The 16,930-nt window shown below is 43.0% G+C and overlaps 1 protein-coding gene across 2 annotated transcripts in view; it reads right to left on the bottom strand.

Moving 5' to 3' along the window:
- SYNE3 (spectrin repeat containing nuclear envelope family member 3) overlaps positions 1-16,930 on the bottom strand; it is a 357,026-nt gene that overhangs the window by 268,738 nt on the left and 71,358 nt on the right. The window contains exon 2 of one of the 2 annotated variants that reach the window (XM_085626453.1): positions 1,598-1,727. The exons of the other annotated variant lie outside the window; for it this stretch is intronic. Coding sequence (XP_085482579.1) covers positions 1,598-1,601 — 4 coding nt within the window. The 5' untranslated portion in view covers positions 1,602-1,727. The remainder of the gene's footprint in view (positions 1-1,597; positions 1,728-16,930) is intronic. 2 annotated transcript variants of the gene reach the window in all.

Below are 16,930 nucleotides of genomic sequence, written 5' to 3'. Positions count from 1 at the left end.
CAAACGATGGAAAGAAATCCCGGCTGCCATGGGAACATTGTTTTACTTATTTACAAAACTGTATGCATTTTTCCAATTTTAAATGTAATGCGTCATAAAAAGAAGTATCTGTTCTCCTTAACCAATAGAAATGATTTTAATTGAGATGGTGAGCAACAGAATAGTTGCATTCTAAAATAAAAACTATGGGGCCCCACCACAAAGTCTTTATAAGTAAGCTATTACAGACTCTTTCAAGCATTCGCGGTTTGGCCCCAAAATGTTCAACTCCATAACAGTAACAGTGCAAAGGGGGCATAATATTTGTACAAAATAGATATTGAATAATCAACGTTTATTCACATATTGTTCCAATTTTAAATGTTTTGGTGGCCAATTTATAGGCATTTAAGCGTAATAAAAGAGTGCCCTATGAGTTCCACTTTACAATGCTTGGAAATGCTTTTGTGAATTGCCCAAAATACTTTTTCGGTAGCCAATACAATTCTCCTTGAACCTCGGGGTGCCAAAATATTGTCCTTAAAATACCGCAACAGTACATTATTGCAAAATTACACAGAACACAAGACTAGTTCATCATTAACTAAGTATTTGTACTGGGATTATGTGGGGATTCTAGCGACACAAAAATGATTCTAACCTCAACATCATGAGATGACACTGAGCCAAAGTGCTCCTGAGTGACAGTGACACAGGATGAGAATGGAAACTGATAAAACGTCTGAGGCGTAAAATAAGGGTGTGAGCTTCACACACTCCAATCCCCTTGATTTGTATTACAATTATATGTGGTGCCTCCGACTAGGAAGTATAATTTAAATGCTTGTTGGCACAGTCACATGAAAAATGAGCTTGTGCAATATGGCATTATACCAGAGTTCAGATCATCCACCGCTCGGGATCTTGTGGTGCTAACGAGCTGCTTTCATGGTTCTGATTTTTGAAACCATGTGGTTTATTCAAGTTGGAAGTAGCTGAGCTCAAGTATCTAACTTGAATATTGTGTTTTGCCAGTATCTGTAAATCTCCTATGTCAATCCACCAGAAAGCTTTGCGTGTGGTGCACAAAATGTTGCATTTATTTCTTGACAGCACCGGGAGTAATTGGAGTGATTTTATGTGGTCGCTTTTCCACAGTCTTGCTGTCCAGCACCCAAAATAAAATTCCAGAATCGTGTTAATGTCAAGGTTCAAATAATTACAGTCTTATATCTACCGTCTATTATAACCTGAATGCACCTAAATTCATCTGATGAATTTGTATAATTAACCATGAAAATTGAAAATATAAGGTTTTTTTAGCTTTTGCATTATGACAGCAATAACTGGAAACATCATAAATGGAAGTATAATTTGCGTTAGGTCTCTTTTTATTGAAATTTTACACTGTGTTTTAAATTACATTGAACTCCAAACTTACCCATGGTCTATGATCTTTAGCCCTTAGAATTATAAATGCAAACGCTGTACACTTCCTTCACCAGCCAAAAACAGTATACAATCTCAGATTTTTTCTTAGGCTAAGCTAGTACCCATTAATACTTTTCAATGATATTCAGAAATCTAAGAGTAATTCTTCAGAAATAGATTAACATACCCATTCCACAGCAAGGATGGCTAGGAGATCAATCTTCACACACCCCACTGGATGCTTAGAGTAATCCACTCCTTATTCCACAATGCATATCCAGGCTATTGCTGTTGTACTGGACTAATTACATAGGATCCTAAAAATGAAAAGGATAAGGATTGAGGCACTGTAGACATATTGGGAGACATGCTCGTTGATAAAGGCAAATCAAGAAGCCTTTTAGCAAGAAGTGAATAAGACACACTTTTATAGAGGTTCCCTGGGGCCAATTTAGAAATCCCACACTTCAGTCGAGACATCCACTCATGACAAAGAGCGGAATATGAAAATGTAAAACTAAATTGATAATCAAAATCACCCAAAATGATGGGTTCGGGAAGGTCAAAGTAGGCCTTAGAAATACCAGCAACGATCTGTTTGCTAAATATTACAAGAAACAACCATTGTTTCCGAAGCACAGTCCCTATCCATGTCCATTATGTAGCAGGGAATTTTAAAGTCATTCTAATTGTAGCCTCTCATATAACAAGCTTTGGCAAAGCAATGTCTGGCTTTATGTGCGCACACGCAAATACATGCATGCATAATGTTGCTTGCATGAGTTACTCCTCATAATCCAGTTCCTCTGAGAATCTTCACATTTCAGCCATGTGAAAGAAACACTTACAAGTATGAGATCAGTGTTCTGAACTGTCAGATTTAGTTCACAAGTTCACGATATAATTCTGTATTTAGCTAAACTTCTTATCTTTTTAAGCAGCAAAACACCTTTCAATTTGTGGTGTGAACTTTGCAAATATTTGCTATATTTTGTAAATCCACTTACTCAACACACGAGAGAGCACTGGAAAATGATGTTATTGGCCATTACCTAAAAAAACTTGAGCATAGTGACTTATCTTCGTTAATGGAAATACAAAATCTCAATAGAGAAATGTACTGGTTAAAATAATTTCTTGCCCAGGTACCACACTCTGTGGACGAGGTCACTTAATGCAGAAGGACGAGTGAAGGGCATGCGAGTTGTATCGCAGTAGAGCAAGAAAACCAAGATGAACATCGGGCACTGCAGAGTAACCACAACTCTCAATATTACACACAGTCTAACTGGATCTGCATGTTTAAATATCTAGTACAATGATAGTGCATATGTGTACAAAGTGTACACATCTATAAGAAGAACATTACGAGGAGAACAGACATGCTGAGATGGTTGAGATAGTGGGGTACAGCTACAAAGATGAAGGATCCGGTGTCATGTCTGCATCACAAGCTTCGAGCACCCACAATGCAGGTTCTAGCTTTTTAGCAAAGCAATTTACAGTTTAAAAGCCCCTCAGTTCACCAAGCACTCCAGTACTATAAACAGCTTCATATAGTATCATGTACAATTGTACAGTTAAGTGTAGTGTACATCAACAATCAAAAGAAAGTAGAGAACTATGAAAATAGTACTAAAGCGTGCAGGCCTATTAAAAACAAGCATTGGCATAGCCAATAGGTCTCGCCTTTGGGACCTTATAAGTATTTAGTTATGCAGCATAATATCTTTGGTGCAACAACATCAACTTTTGCATGGCTAAACACTTATACGGTCCCAAAGGCGAGACCTATTGGCTATGCCAATGCTTGTTTCCCTTTGAAATGGCCACTAAATTTGCTCAAACACTTTTTTACTGATAAAAAGCACACAAGTGATAGATAATATGTGGAAATATGTCTTGATTTATTTTGATGCTAGTAAGAGCTTTGTTTTCATCACACTTCAGAATTACAAAAAAATTATGCTTTATTTGTGCTTTCTGAACTGCTGATATAGGCTGAAATATTTGTATAGTTCATTTACAGGTAGTTACATTTTATTATGTGCTTGAGAAAATTACACCTACTGGATCTACTGTATCCCAGCAAGACTGCCAAGTTGTTTACTTTACAATATCATCTTGGTTTCCAGTTAAAGTAAGCAGCACTCTCTATGATAAAATAATAAACAGGTATTTGACAGACATTATTGCCTGACATTCGACCTCTGTTACCAGATAAAAACCAAATGTAAAGGCATCTTTATTGCTCGTTCACCTTCCAAATTGTAGGATGGTTATTCTGGGGATGCTGCAGCAACCCTACTTCCAGCATCTATGGGTTACTCGGAATATCTACAACATCAGGCGCACGCCTCTTCCAATCAGCCATGCGGATTTGTCCACTAAATGGACTAGCCATAGTTAGTGTGGCGGAAATGTGTAACTGCACAAAATTCATGAGTGAAATATTTTAATGGGTCAAACTCTCAGGCACACATTTTTCCAGAGAAATGGGGAAGTTAGGCAACTTCTTCAACCCATTTACGCACTTACTCATACCCCTTTTTGGGGTAAATTAGAGAATGTAAATGCGGCAGAAAACGCCACTGGAAATATTTCTTATACTCACAAAGTTATGACTTCACAAAATTTTCCCAAAATTTTCAGTAGGCGCCATGGTTGGTCAATTCAAGATTGCAATAAACCCTATTTCCTGTTCAACTAAGTAACCCCTAGGAGAGCAAAAATGTTTTAGAATAAGGCTCATGGGGTTAAACTACGGCTTGGCTACATAGTAACCTCTCAAAAACAGCTAAATCTTACAGAGAATCATTGGCTCTCATGGTCAGTGCACTACAACATCTACTGTTACTACACGTGCCACTGGTGAAAGACCACACACACCCACGGTCTGGCTTTCGTGCTATTTAAATGAACACTGGAAATGTAATTCATGGCCCGACAGGGCAAGTCTGCACACTAAAGGAATTTAAACAATAATTAAAAATAATGTTATTCAAAAAACACCTTCACTAACCACCAGTCAGTAGAAGCAATCAAAACAAACCTAGAATGATTAATGGGAGCATTGACATGATGCAAGCTGCTCGATTATTTTTACAGCTTATTTCTGAAATGTGCAAGTAAATGAGGGATGGACTGGTCTTATCTTTGTAGTATCAACACGCTTACTGTAACTTTGCATTGTGTTGAATAGTCTTTATTAACCAGGTTTTGCCATGTGCAGTGCCTAGACGGAGCCCAAAGGCACTCTTTTCAACGTATAGTGTGCCTTGGAAGAGTACTTAATGAATTAATCAGCCTACACAATGCGTCACCAAACCTAAAATAATTAAATGAAAACGGTCTGATAATCATGAACTACCTTCCAGTGAAGTGGGTGATATTGACACTAGGTGTGATGATGGTGGTTTACTCGACTTGTGCCCTAGACACAAATACACCATTGAGCGGGTCAAGGACGAAGGATGCCCTCGTGTTCAGATTCCAAGGGCACAGCTGGCTTCCAGCAGCAATGAAGCATTCCTCACAGCTGAGCCTGTGCTATGGAATACCATTACCGTCCGGCTCTGCCTGGGATTTCAAACACCAGCTGGCTACTTTCATCTCTCTGGAAATGTTTGAGTGGCCTCACTGAGCCCAAGTCATGCGCATGTGCAGGGATCCGGTCTGTGGTGTTCACTTCAAGACCTAAAGTTATCCTGGACTCAAACAAAGTACTCGTATAGCAGGTGTGATAGCAGTGGTGGTAGGTAAACAGAAGCTGGGCCATGGTAGTCGAATGAAGAGTCAGTAGTCAGGCCGGAAGTGGGATGGGGTGATGACCATAACTGCACACCCCAGAGTCTGCCCTGGGCAAGGTGGGACAGTGAATCTGCTGCATCAAGCTCCTCTGAGAGGTCACAGGTCAGCTTTCCGGATTATCAGGGGGAGAGGAGGACGGAAAGGGAACAGGCCATGATCAGGGACAAAAGGCTACAGTATCCAACAACAAACTAGTGTTACCAGAAGTCTGCAGGTAAAACGGTGCCTTAGCCAGAATCAAATTCCAGGCCTCCATGTGCGCTACTGTTTTATGGCGACCTTCACTCTCGACTCTCACTACAGACTATCATGCTCTGGTGATTTCTGCATTTATTTCAAACAAGACAGCTAATTTACCCAAAATCGCAGTGTGATTATTACACACGACCAAGGTAGTCACGGTACCACGTGAATCTCTCCCTTCTAAGCGCTAGACTGTTATAGACTCTGCATCGGTCACCCAGTTCCACACTATGGAATTTTAATGTCCTTCCCCATCACTTCTGGCAACCATAACATACGCGAGGCCTAAATGACACGAGACTCCCTGAGCAATGACGTCAGCTAGGCAACGTCATTACATGTAAGTAATGTACAGCGATGACACAGTGCCTCATAATATACACAACCACAACAAATCAGACCAAAAAACACACAACGAAGTACTGAAAATCACCTCTGTGCTTACTTTATCACAGTCCCCCCTTAATGAGAATGAGCTGTTTGATTTAGAGAACTTCCTGTGGTCCACGCAAAAGAAAGAACAGTTAGTCATTCGAAGATCCCTGGCAGCAAAGAAAGTTTCTTCATGTATTAAAAATGTTTACACAGTTGAACTCCATCAGCCGAAACTAGCATGTCCCAAACCGGAAGGAACGTTCACAGGTCCACACTGCCTTACCTGGTCCACGACGATGGTTTTGCTTCCTGCAGCGGAATCTGGTACCTTTCACAGACATCCAGACATAACGCCATAGCGAAAGGAAAACAAGCGCGGGCGCATCGCGCTAACAGTGGGAGGGTTGAGGGGAGTGCAGCCCAGAGCAACCAAAGCGTTTCTCTTGCCGGAGTAAGCCAGGGAATCGCCACACGTGCACGCATTGCCATGGAAGGCAATGGAACGCGTGCACGTTTTAGCCTGAAAAAGGCAATCGATGGCTACAGGTCTCTTTCCTATGCAGCGCATGCGCGCTGCATAGGCGAGACCTAAAAAAGGGGTGGAACTCAGTTCCCATTAGTTCCCACTCACTTAATCTTCGGCTTAAACAATATTCGGGGCTTTAAAACTTCAGTACAGGTCTTTAATGGGTCATGTAACCTCCAACATGCAATGGGTCATGTAACACCCAACAATGGGGCATCTCCAAAGAGACATTTAATCATAAAGAACAAGTTACTTACCTTTGGTAATGCCTTTGCTGATAGATTTCTCACTGCAGAATCCTCACCTTGAAAATTTCCCCAGGTGCCAGACTGGATCTGGAAACTTTGATAACAATTCTAAAGCGCATAGTTAAGTCACGGCCACTATAGGACCACCACCTCTTCGTGCTGACGTCAGTTTCTTTCTGATCCTCTTCTGCATAGTTAGACACAGAGCCATTAAAATCAGAAGTGCTGTGTGCAGAGGTTTTGAATGTGGATCTTTTATTAATAGACTATATGAGTCCATTCCACAGAAGAGACAGGAGGGTGTGTCAGTAAGGGAATCTGCAGTTGGATAGAGTCACTACCAGAAAATACCTTACCAAAGGTAAGTAACTTGTTCTGAAAAAGGCTTCTAGCTGCAGATTCCTCATCTTGTGAATAAATACCAAAGCAGCACCTCTGAAGTGGCTGAATCCTCAGGGTATCTCCCTTATCTCCCAACACCTGGAATGATATTTGAATGCCATACCAAACAAACTCACCCGCCTGTTTCTAGTGAATCATGAATGGCACTTACACTCAGAGGTGGCACAGGATGGTGTCCAGCAATTCGGAGCTGGAGGCGTCATGCACAAGGGCAGGTCTGACCCTGGGTGGAGGTCAGGTGGAGCAGTTGGGGTAGGATCTGTAGATGAGCCTCCGACAGGCTAGCACCTTGAATACATAGGGCCCGAAGGTGCTCCAGAGAGAGATAGCTGTACTATGAGAAAGCACAAGGTTAAACAGAAGCGCTTGTGGAGTTTGCTCTGTGGGGTGGCTCTGAGGCCTAGATTTACCAAGGGCATCACGCCACTCCGAGCGATGGGAGCAGAGAGACAATGGAAAACAATGTCTCAAATTCTTATGTTTTTTGTGTTTGTTTGACTTAACTGAACTCCTAGATCTCGAAGGGGAGCGGTCTTGGGATTGGTAGTGGGAGTAGGAGTACGACTGCACCCTCGACCTCGACCAAATCCAGGACCGACTTCTCTGAAGCTCAGCGAGATTGGTGGCACGGTCTTGAATTGCCTTTTGGTGAATTGTTGCACAGGTCGAACATGACTTCATGTTGTGCGTGTCACAGACATCTGTCATTGGCAACCCTGTAGTGTTCATGCCCGTAACCTCATACTGCAAAGAATTGTTCTGTCAAGAGAGTGGACCGCTAGCTCCGGATCCGTGTCAGAAGGCGCTTAAAGAAAGGAACTAACATAAGCATGCAGAGGTTGCAGTCTTTTAGTGGCTGCAACCTCACATTCTACAATGATGGACCCGATGTGGAGCCACACAACACAACCTGCCAATCCACAAGGGAAGTGCTATCATAGTTTCCGGATCCAGTCTGGAGCCTGGAGTTTCTGAAATTATTTGTTTACAGTCAAATGGTCTCTTCATCAGTGGCGGCTGGTGATATCTGACATTGGTGTGCCATAATACCTGCCCTGAATTCAGAACACGAGACACAGGTAGTCATCTGCTTATGACCTGATCTCCCAGCCTTGGTTGTGTCCTTTCTGCAGATCCGACCAAATGAGAGGCACAGCAGCAGAATGGAGAAAGTGAAAGCACATACTTGTTTAAACACATACACTGTGTGTGTGCGCCTAGCTACAGCATGCACAGTGTATGTTTACTACATGTGATCTGACGTCAGAGTCATCAGAGCTCATGACTCTGATGATGCCAGGTGACATGGTTATAGACTGTCCCACTCCAAACTTCCTACATAGGCAGCTTAAAGGGCCAGGACCACTTTGAAATTGATACGGCTTGCTGTGCGTCACTGTAGGGGTGTGACAAGGAAGCTCTGAAGAATAGCCTGCCTGGGTAGAATTAAGGCAAGCCCTGGTCTAGCCACAAAGTTACGAAGGATGGCACATGCTCACTAGCGCATGTGCCAGTGAAAAGTATCTGGCTCTCTGATCTTCGTTCACGCAAGGGTCAGAAAATGACAGCCAAGCATCACTCATTTTCTAATTACTATTATAATAGAAGTTAGAAAATGAGTGTGTTTATGTGAGTGGGCATAGCCCTATTGCTCAAAATAACCAGCCACCCATGCTTTTCATATATATGAACATGGTTGCATTTCTACAAGTGGAGTCCATAGAAACAGGCGCGTGTGCATGGTGTGTGTACCAACGGGTGTTGCACATTGTCTGTTACACTATATGTGTCTGTGCAAAGATCTTCTTTTGTTTGATTATTTCGAGTCGATGTGATTGTAGATGGCAAATCTTTGCACGTGTCTATGTGTATATCCTAGGATTTTTTGTTGCTTATGTCCAGTGAGTGAGCTGGTGTATCGCTGCATGTCTGTAGGTGTATGTGCGTGAGTGGTTTCCAATCATTAAAATATACACAACTTTCCCTATTCAGATGTGTATGCATGAGTTTGCACATGCGTGCATCCAGGTATGTGTGTCCATGTGTAGATACATATGTATGTGTGTATGCTGTTGCCATTATGCATGCGCTTTTTTGAAATGTGTGCATCTGAACACTTTTCTTTGATATGCATCTATGGACTCACCTCAGTGCGAATAAACATCGTGGTTTGCATATTTCTAAGTATGAATGTCCATATGGCTGTGCACAGTTGGCACACGGACGGCTGCCTCATTCCAAGCTGAATTGTATCAGTGTGTTTAGATGTTGTGGTCTCGTGTAGTTTCTCTGTGGAAACGTGTTTGTGCATGTCTAGATGCAAAAACATACATGTGGGTCCGTTTTTGAATGTCTGTGCACGACTTCAATCAGATACAACGCAAACGAAGAAAAAAATCAACATTGGCGTATACCTGTGGCTGTTGCCATGGCTCGTACACCTAGGTTAGTTACTGGTTGGCATCTGCCCAGGCAAACTGTCCAATAACCAAATTCTGCATGTGTTCTAAGAAATGCAAATATTCGAAATCTGGGGAAGAGAACAATCATTCTGGCATTGGCATCGCACATTATAATCGATAATACGAAATCAGAAGCGAGTGGATCGGTGGAGCACCCCAAGATGCACCAGCCATTTCTAGTTCGATGAGTTTTGCATTAAGAAAGACTTTCCTTTTAAACCAAAACGTTGTTATTTTTTCTGAGATTGCAACAGTGACGTAACGAAAAAGGTCAGACCCTCATAAGGTAGGAAAAGTCAAGATCAATAAATGAAATGTAGTGAAATCGGTTATTTGAATTAAACATTTCTTCACAAGTGAACTGGGCAACCCAAAGGTTTATCGCATGGATCATATCCGTCATCTTTTCAAGCCCAAGCCTTATCGGCAGAAACAACTTGCCTTTGAAGGATAGCCTGAGGGGTGCACCAAATATAGTTGGGATGTATGTATAGTCCGAAGTAGGTAGGGGTGTCTCTGCTCTGAAATAACAGGTTATGTGGTTGGTCTCTAGATTCCTGGAATGCATTACACTGCTTTATTTACAGTGCATTCAACTCATCAGCTTTAACAAGCATGAGACTCAGCTGAAAAATAAGTATATGTAGATGAACAACCATGATCTAGAGAATTCGGATGCCTCGTTAGCACAATAAATGGCTTAAAAAACATAATGGCAAGTGCAATGCAGTCTTATTGCATGTCATGGATATGAAATGTGAATGAACGATAAGGTGTAAGTAACACCACAAACAAGCATAGGCAAAAACAAAAGATATAGCCTTCAAGCAGATACTGCAAAAAGTTAAAGAAGGAATGCCACTCCTTAAACGTGACCGCCATAATCTTGGAATAAAAAATATATTTATTTAAGAAAATAACCATATACATTCAATAGAATGCTATGTGTGCTTCGAAGTAGGGAGTTGTACTTACAACAGGTCTGGAAACCCATTTCATTTTTATTGAACATCACAGGAAAATATGATCCTTATTGGTGCAAAGAGAAGTTACTGTAACCGGAAGGCACAGTTTGAACACACAAGGTGGGCTAAAAAATAAAAAAGGATAAAGAATGAAAACAAAAAAAGCATTGGTAGAGTAAAGTACTGGCACACCATCCAGGGCACCTCTTTCAACGCAGATACATAGAAGTGATTAGAAAAAATGCTGTGCTAAAATGCAGAGCAAGAGAGCCAATGACTAAAGTGGCCTGACCCATTTGTACATGCTGCGTGTTGCGGTGGACGGAAGCAACATTAAATAACAGTTGAATAGACCATTAGGCGATGAAGGCTGATGCAAATCCCTCTATGTATGTATACACATATTGTTAGAAATTGGGTTTCTGGTTGGCAGAGGTATGCACCCTGTTTAAGCAAGAACCACATTCTTAGTCAGGGTAAGTCACAACACACTCTATATTATCTTGTGCTCATCTCTGTGAGCTTGGCACAGAGCATTTAGGCTCTGTGCCAAGCTCAAAGAGGCAATGTGTAAAGTATGTGTGCAACACATCAAACAGTAACACATTGAAAACATCACAAAAAGACTCCACATCAGTTTGGAAATAAAACAAGACCAAAACAAGAAAAATCCAATGAGCAGAAGTCGAGATATACATTTTTAAAGATTAAATTAAAAAGTAATGCTTAAAAGCAGTAAGCAGTTAAAGAGTTAATTGGTCATGCTGGACCGGGACAAAGTCAAAAGTTTAGGCCGACCGCAATTGAGCGCGGGCTGAATACAGGACCCAAACAGGGCCCACTGAGCAAAAATACCTTGATTCTGGTCACAAAAAAGAAATGTGGGTGCAGCCGAGCAATGAATCAGTGATCCCCATGCAGTTGGGTTAAAGCGCCTGATTTCTCCACGCAACAGCGGTGATGCGTCTGTTTCGTGAGTGATGCGCTGGTTCCGAGGTGCCGCAGTTCTGACAGTGATGCACCAGGCTTCTCCACGCTGTAGAGGTCATGCGTTGATCTTCTCCGCGCAGTGGCAGTGATGCATCGGTTCCAAAGCTGTGGTTCCAGAGGTGAAACGGCAGTTCCAGAGGCAATGCGGCAGTTCCAAGTGTGATGCATTGATCTGGCTCTCGCAACAGCGGCAATGCATTGGTTCCGATCAGCACAAAGGAGTCGATGCCTGGATTCTGGTCAGATGCAGCACTTTATACTCATTTCCAAGGGCCCAGGGCTGCTTTGGCACCCCTTGACAGAGCAGGAATTACAGCAAGCAAGGTCTGGGTGCTGTTTGTAGGTTAAAGAGAAGGTCTATGATATTACTAAGACTTCATTACAGGAGGCAAGCCCACAAGCCTTTGGAGATACTTAGGCTCTGGGATGTAGAGATGCAGGCCCAGTCCTTCTCACTGCCAGGCAAGAAGACAGCAGGCCAGCACAACAAAGCAGTCCAGGGGAGTGGCAGTCCCTCCAGCAGCACATCACCCTTTCTTCCCAGTAGAATTACCTCAGTTCCAGAAGTATTATGAGTTGGTGGTGTCAGAGATACAGTACTTATACCCAGTTGGGCCCTTTCAGTGGGGGAGAACTTCAAAGAGAAGCCTTTGAAGTGCACAAGTCCCTGCCTTTCCCGCCCTGGCTTCAGACTCACTACATGGGAGTAAGTAGCCCTTTGTGTGGGGATAGGACATAGCCCTTTCATGTGTAAGTGTCAGCTCTCCCTTCCATCTTGCCCAGGATGGCCCATCAGGATGTGGATGGCCCATCAGCCCCATCTAAGCACTGCCGTTATGTATCAGCCACCACTGCCTACATATATTAAGTTAAGCTACTGTTAGTCAGCATGGCCCAGCCAAATCCACCTGACAAGTGTTTTGAGTGGATGAGCAAAAATGTGATCTTGAAATAAAGTAGGATTATATACATTTGGACTAGGACAAACCTTTCAGCACAGTGTGACACGGTGACAATTTGAATTGTTTATGCATATGGATCAAGAAAATATTGAAAGGTAAGATTCTCTTAAATTATATTTAATGTGCATATATACATTATGATACGTTTTTTCTACAAACGCGCAAATTGCAAATGGAAATATGAGCTGATACCTGGCAGTGCATATTAGAAAACAAGCATTGGCATAGCCACTAGGTCTCGCCTTTGGGGCCTTATAAGTATTTAACCAGAGCTGTTGACTTTGTCAATGTCTTTAGGCTGTGCTGTAGAGAAGTGTGGCTGCTGTGCAGCATGCTGAAAAGTTTTAATAAAAAGTGTCAGAAGCATTTTTGTTACCTTATATATGACCAAGAAGGCATTATGTGCAACTGAACAAACATATTAAAAAAAGTATTTACAATAAAAAATTTCCTCAGTTTTCTTTTGTTCTTGTAATGCTGGCAACTTGTTTCTGCCTATTCCAATGGTTGTTTGTTAAACCTTTTTTTTTGAGGGGGCATAAACAATCGGAGGGTGAAGGTTGGAAACTAGTACCTGTATTATAACACTAGCAGTTGGCGGACGCTAGGGGAGAAACTACAGTTTCTGAGAGCAGGCTGAGGTGGTGCTGAGTGATGCTGAGGTGGTAGTGGTGGTGGTGGTGGTGGTGACTGGTGCTGAGACGATGCTGAGGTGATGCTGAATGATACTCAGGTCTTGCTGAGTGATTATGATGTGGTGCTGAGTGATTGCTGTGGTGACACTGAGTGATGCTGTGGTGGTGCTGAGTGATGCTGTGGTGGTGCTGAGTGATGCTGTGGTGGCGCTGAGTGATGTTGTGTTGGAGCTGAGTGATGATATGGTGGCGCTGAGTGATCCTGTGGTGGCACTGAGTGAGGCTGTTGTGGCACTGAGTGATGCTGTGGTAGCACTGAGTGATGCTGTGGTGGTGCTGAGTGATGCTGTGGTGGTGCTGAGTGATGCTGTGGTTGTGCTGAGTGATATTGTTGTGGAGCTGAGTGATGCTGTGGTGGTGCTGAGTGATGCTGTGGTGGTGCTGAGTGATGCTGTGGTGGTGCTGAGTGATGCTGTGGTGGTGCTGAGTAATGCTGTGGTGGCGCTGAGTGATGCTGTGGTGGTGTTGGGGGATGGTGCTGTTGTGCTGAGTGATGGTGTGGTGGTGCTGAGTGATGCTGTGGTGGCCCTGAGTGATGCTGTGGTGGCCCTGAGTGATGCTGTGGTGGCGCTGAGTGTTGCTGTGGTGGCGTTGAGTGATGCTGTGGTGGCGCTGAGCGATGCTGTGATGGCGCTGAGTGAGGCTGCTGTAGCGCTGAGTGGTGCTGTGGTGGTGCTGAGTGATGTTGTGGTGGCGCTGAGTGATGCTGTGGTGGTGCTGAGTGATGCTGTGGTGGCCCTGAGTGATGCTGTGATGGCGCTGAGTGAGGCTGCTGTAGTGCTGAGTGGTGCTGTGGTGGTGCTGAGTGATGCTGTGGTGGTGCTGAGTGATTCTGTGGAGACGCTGAGTGATGCTGTGGTAGCGCTGAGTGATGCTGTGGTAGCGCTGAGTGATGCTGTGGTGGTGCTGAGTGATGCTGCCGTGACACAGTGTAATCCACACACATTGGCATAAAACGTACCTAGTTAAGTTTGGAATTTTAGGCACTCTATGTATGAGAGAAAATGAACAGGCCTCTCATTTATTAACAGGTATCACTTTGATACGGTTAAATTATTTGCATGCCACTGAATGATTTAAAGTGGGTATTCGTGAGCAGTAGACAGAAATATGCAAACAAACAGTCCTCTGATTGCATGTTTACCGATGCCAAAATCTATGACTCAAAACAAAAAAAAACACAAGTCTGAACAGTTAACGGTGAACAAACGTGTATTTTCTGAAAACATCATTCAATACCGCAAACTTGATTTTTGTTTCTAAAATAACCCAGGAGTGCGTTTTTCTCAACACCCCACTGCCTCTCTTAAGTGTTCTTCTGAAGACCCTGAATAGGTTAGTGCACCTTTAATAAGCACGCACATGGTGTCAACGCTGCATTACTTTCTGCCCAGTCTGAAGTTTATTTACTACAAGCTGCATCAATGAAATGCCAAGAGCCCGCCAGAAATCGTAATGGCGTGGTTCACCGATGTCCTGCAACAGCTTAAACCATGCACAAGGGCCGCACTAATGACAGCACACATCAGCAGCACCATGTGCTGCACAGATCTAATTTGGCCATATTGATAAAGCAAATGTAAGGTTTAAGTGCGATTCGGAGAAGGGGTGTCAAAGAAGCAGTAAACGAAAACCCGCAGCATCTCGGCGAGTACAGCCCTCCTGCAATCTCCTAGCAACTGACAACATATTCGGGAGCATGTGACTGCCAAGCCATGGGAAACCCAAGCTGAGAACCGACACCAGCGCAGGTCACAGAGTGTCACACCTCCGAGGCGTGCCAGGCATGAGTTCGAGTGGGAAGTGGTAGTGGGGAAAGGAGTTGGTGAATTGGAGGAGGCCACTTAGTTTCAAAGAGCTGCTCGGGAGAACGGGTCACGGCTGCAAACAGAATCAGCTGGCAATTAAGATAATATAGCGCTTGAAGTGGCAAAGGCAGACCGCTCGCTTAATGAGCCATGACAAGAGAGAGGAAAGCCAGATGGCGCCTGTGCTTGTAACTGTGCGCGTAAACGCACGCTTTAGGCCACACAAAAAGCATGTGGTCGGATTTCTAAAGCCCACTTACTAAATGTCTTGCCAGAGCAGCGCAGGCGCTGGCTCAGGCGAGACCTAAAAACTTGGTGGAGGTGTACCTAAATGATAAACTAGCTGTAAATACCCAAATGTAAGGCCGCTGCTGACATACTAGAGTTTGCATTTTTGGAAGAGTGGAAGAAAGAGAGAGAAGCCATTTTACCACTGCACAGTACCCTATTCATGCCATGTTTATAATAACATTTTAAACCCAATAGTGAAAACGAATATCAAAGAATTGAATTTTTTTTCCAAATTAAACAAAGAGGATGAGGACTTGGAGTAGGAGTAAAAAAAATCAACTTATTTTGGTTGTTTAAGTTGGAGAAAAGGGGATGATTGAGGGGTGCTGTTATCTCATGTAAGCCCATGAATATAAGCTTTGGAAAGAGATCTGTATATTCATAAAATCTACTTTGAAGACCAGGTCAGTGCTCTCGCCTGATCAGTATTCTTTACCTTAAAAATAATTAGAAAGATCTGTCCTTATTTCCCTCTGGACCTTCAAAAAACGGTAGTTACTACCTTAGTCTTAGCTAAACTGGTTTAGGGAAATGCTCTTTTCATTGGCATCCAGAAAACATCCCTTTCAAAACTCCAGATGCTGCAATATGCCTCTGCCCGGCTTCTTGCAGGAATTCTAAAATATTAGTCAGCATCACAGGCCTTGATTAAATTACATTGGCTCCCAGTTGGGAGGATGGAATTCAAGTCACTCTGTATTGCGTTTAAGGCACTGCACAATATTGGACCTCACTACCTTTGTGAGAAATGTGTCTAGTACATCCTTCAGAGGATGCTCAGATCCTCAGATGCAAAACTCTTAGTATTACCCAAGGTCAACTGAGCTACATGGAGAGGTAGGAGTTTTGTCCTGAGGCCGCAAAGCTATGGAACTCCCTTCCCGCTAATTTAAGGAAATGCCCAGATGTTCTATCATTTCAGAAGAGCATACAGACTTGGCTTTTCAATCAATAAAGAGTTTTCATATCTCTGCCTTTTCTTTCCTCTCCTGTTTGGTACAGCAGCAGTGCCAAGACGCCTCAGGGCATTCGAGTGCTATACAAAATCATAAATCGAATCAAATATACGTGCCTCAGCAGGGAGGCACCCGCTTAAAATGAAAAGTGGAGGCTCAATTTGCATTATACAATTTTTACAGTGATAATTTATTAAACTATAGAATACGTGCTACACAAATGTACTGATTCCAGCAATAATTACTTTTTTGAAAGCATAATTGGATGAGACCAGAGATGTGTGCGCCACCGGAGTAAGCATTTCTTTTTAAATTGAGATTTATCAACAGGATGCAGCTTACAGCACCACATCAAACTCTTTTGTTTCCAATTAAACATGACACATTGAATACAAGTATGCTTTGTCATAGGTAAAAGTTCAATCCATGTGTCCGTCCTGCATCTATTGCCTTACTATACCCACCAGCCTGGAGCGTGTATGTAATTCCTTCTGCTGTCATGTTTATTTAGTCTCCCCCATGTCCTGCCAGTGCCCAAACTCAATCCCCACACTCCCAGTGTGTGTTCAGTGATGACAACTACTTTCCTCCAACCATGCTCCACATCTCCTTTCCTGTCTTGATTGCTCTCCCACTCTGGTCAATTATATTTCCCTCTCCACAGCCCAAAAGAAGTGCCCAATGTCCCTCCCAACTCCCAAGAAAGCATATCTCGTGCAGCGGAGGAAGTGTGGATAGTGTTCTTGTCGTTGGAGGGGCAATAGCAGCAGCGGAGCCCTTATCAAGA

This window comes from Triturus cristatus, chromosome 9, assembly GCF_964204655.1.
Source record: "Triturus cristatus chromosome 9, aTriCri1.1, whole genome shotgun sequence".
Classification (NCBI taxonomy): Eukaryota; Metazoa; Chordata; class Amphibia; order Caudata; family Salamandridae; genus Triturus; species Triturus cristatus.
Note: the sequence above shows the minus strand (reverse complement) of the source record. Positions and strands in the feature narration are given on the sequence as shown.